Source organism: Plectropomus leopardus, unplaced genomic scaffold (genome assembly GCF_008729295.1).
Source record: "Plectropomus leopardus isolate mb unplaced genomic scaffold, YSFRI_Pleo_2.0 unplaced_scaffold19185, whole genome shotgun sequence".
In the NCBI taxonomy this organism is placed as follows: domain Eukaryota; kingdom Metazoa; phylum Chordata; class Actinopteri; order Perciformes; family Serranidae; genus Plectropomus; species Plectropomus leopardus.
In genome coordinates, this window is record NW_024620702.1 from 1 (window position 1) to 2005 (window position 2005).

At 40.7% G+C, this 2005-nt stretch overlaps 1 protein-coding gene across 1 annotated transcript; it reads left to right on the top strand.

Moving 5' to 3' along the window:
* Positions 1-72: 72 nt before the first annotated feature.
* On the top strand, positions 73-1999 carry ciao2b (cytosolic iron-sulfur assembly component 2B). Its single transcript, XM_042515405.1, has 2 exons — positions 73-317; positions 1728-1999. Exons 1-2 carry the CDS (start codon positions 191-193, stop codon positions 1871-1873), a joined length of 273 nt encoding a protein of 90 aa, XP_042371339.1. The 5' UTR covers positions 73-190; the 3' UTR covers positions 1874-1999.
* Positions 2000-2005: the final 6 nt, after the last annotated feature.

Genomic DNA, 2005 nt, shown 5'->3' on the forward strand with positions numbered 1-2005 from the left:
GTTTAAAGAAAAACCTGCGCGTTTACTCAGAGGAGGAGTGTACTGTCCCTTTAAGGCTTTCTCTGGTTTGGACTCTGCCGCTCTCCGTAGTTTGCGGAAGTGTCTGCGGTCAGAGCAGAGCGATGGTCTGCGCCGCAGGTCCGCATCAGGACATTTTGGAGTCACATTTGGACTAAATTCAGGTCTAAAGATGTCCGGGGGAACCCGTCTGGAGAACGCGAACCCGGTGATCTTCCAGCGGTCCGGGGAGCGGCTGCTGACGGCCACCGAGGAGGACCAGGACGTCCACGACCCGATCGACGACCGCGAGATCTTCGATATCCTGCCTTTCCTCTGAGAACGCCTCTAACGCGTCTGCTTCATACGTCTACTGACGTTTACGCGTTAAACTGGCGAGAAACCCAAATTACACCGGAAACGAGCTGTTACGCCGCATAAAGCAAATAACACCCTCTCTGATTTAACCCGTTACAGCACGAGTTTTTCTTTTTAAACCAAAAATTATTCATTTTATAACGATACGAGCTGTTACGTCATCTGTCGGAGGACGTTAACCCTTTCAGAGCTGAGATAAGGCGGTGAGCAGCTTCAGACGACAGAAACTACAACAAAAACCGTTTTTAAAATTGAAAAAAGAAAGAAAATGACCTGAAAATTTGTTAAAAAAAACAAGAAAAGAAAATTAGTTTGAAAAAAGGGGAAAAAAGGTAGAATAAAAGAAAGAAAAGTAAATGACCTGAAAATTAATCAAATCAAATAAATAGAAAAAATACAAGACAAGAAAATTACCTAAAAAATAATCAAATAGATTAAAATACAAGATAAGAAAATTAGTAAAAAAAAAAAAAACAACACCAAAACAATAACATCTTCTCTGATTTAAACTCATTATAACACAAGTTTTTGTTTTTAAAATGAAAATTTTCTAACATTACGAGCTGTTGCATCACCTGTCAGAGGACGTTAACCCTTTGAGACCTGAGAAAACTGCCTCTTTTTTTTTAAACTAAGATAAGGTGGTGAGCAGCTTCAGAGGAAACGACAGAAATTAGAACAAAAACTATTTTCAAAATGTGAAAGAAGAAAGAAAATTCAGCGCAGGATGCAGCTTTTTACGGCTGATCGCAGAAGGTTTTTAAAGAGTTAATTCAGCTCCACATGCTGGAATACTTCCTGCTGCAGTTCATCACGACAGTTTGAGGTAAAAGTACCTGAAATGAAGTACTGAAGCAGAGCACAGAGCAGCCGCGTGGTTTCAGCCGTGAAGGTGTTAATGAAAAAGGTGAATCGATTATTGACGGACGGATTCTCAAACATCCACTTTCTGTTTCTTCTGAACATTTAACAGATTTTCACTTTGAACGCTCAGAAAAAGTTAACAGGCTGAAAATTGTGTCGTGAAATCATAAATAATCTAATTAAATTATAATCTCAGATTAACTGTAAAGACCTTCGATCTTTAACCCTTCCTCCTCCAGACAGCATTTTAAGCCGAATTTCCTCCGAATATATAGTTCTTTAACTAACTGTCTCTGACGCTGACCTCACCTCTGCTTCATGCATGATGGGATGTTTGGTTTCTGATTCAGGACGTGCAGATTATTTTACAGAAACTGATTTTACAGAAAAATAATCTCATCAGTGTCTCTCACGAGAATAATGATGATGATGATGATTTTATTAATAACGGACTCGCTCTTTTTACGATGCTCTTTAACTGAAGTCACATCTGATCAGATCCATCAACGACCCGGAGCATCCTCTGTCTCTGGAGGAGCTCAACGTGGTGGAGCAGGTCCGAGTCCAGGTACGCGCCTTTAACCGAGGCCCTCAAGGGTTAATTACAGGCTGGAAACTTTATTCAGCTCTGTGAAACTCTGAGCCCGTTTTTCCTCCCTCCTGTTGTGTTAACTGTGTGTGTTCACGTGTCCTAAATGTAGTCCAGATTGTGTATCTGAGTGTTTCAGTGATAACGTGTCCGACTGTCCAAAAAAAACTGCTCCAG

Bases quoted from the DNA above. Each gene is read 5' to 3' on its own strand.
- ciao2b (XM_042515405.1), top strand. From the start codon at position 191: ATGTCCGGGGGAACCCGTCTGGAGAACGCGAACCCGGTGATCTTCCAG. The intron at 318-1,727 runs ATATCCTGCCTT...AACTGAAGTCAC, and splicing joins CGACGACCGCGAGATCTTCG to ATCTGATCAGATCCATCAAC.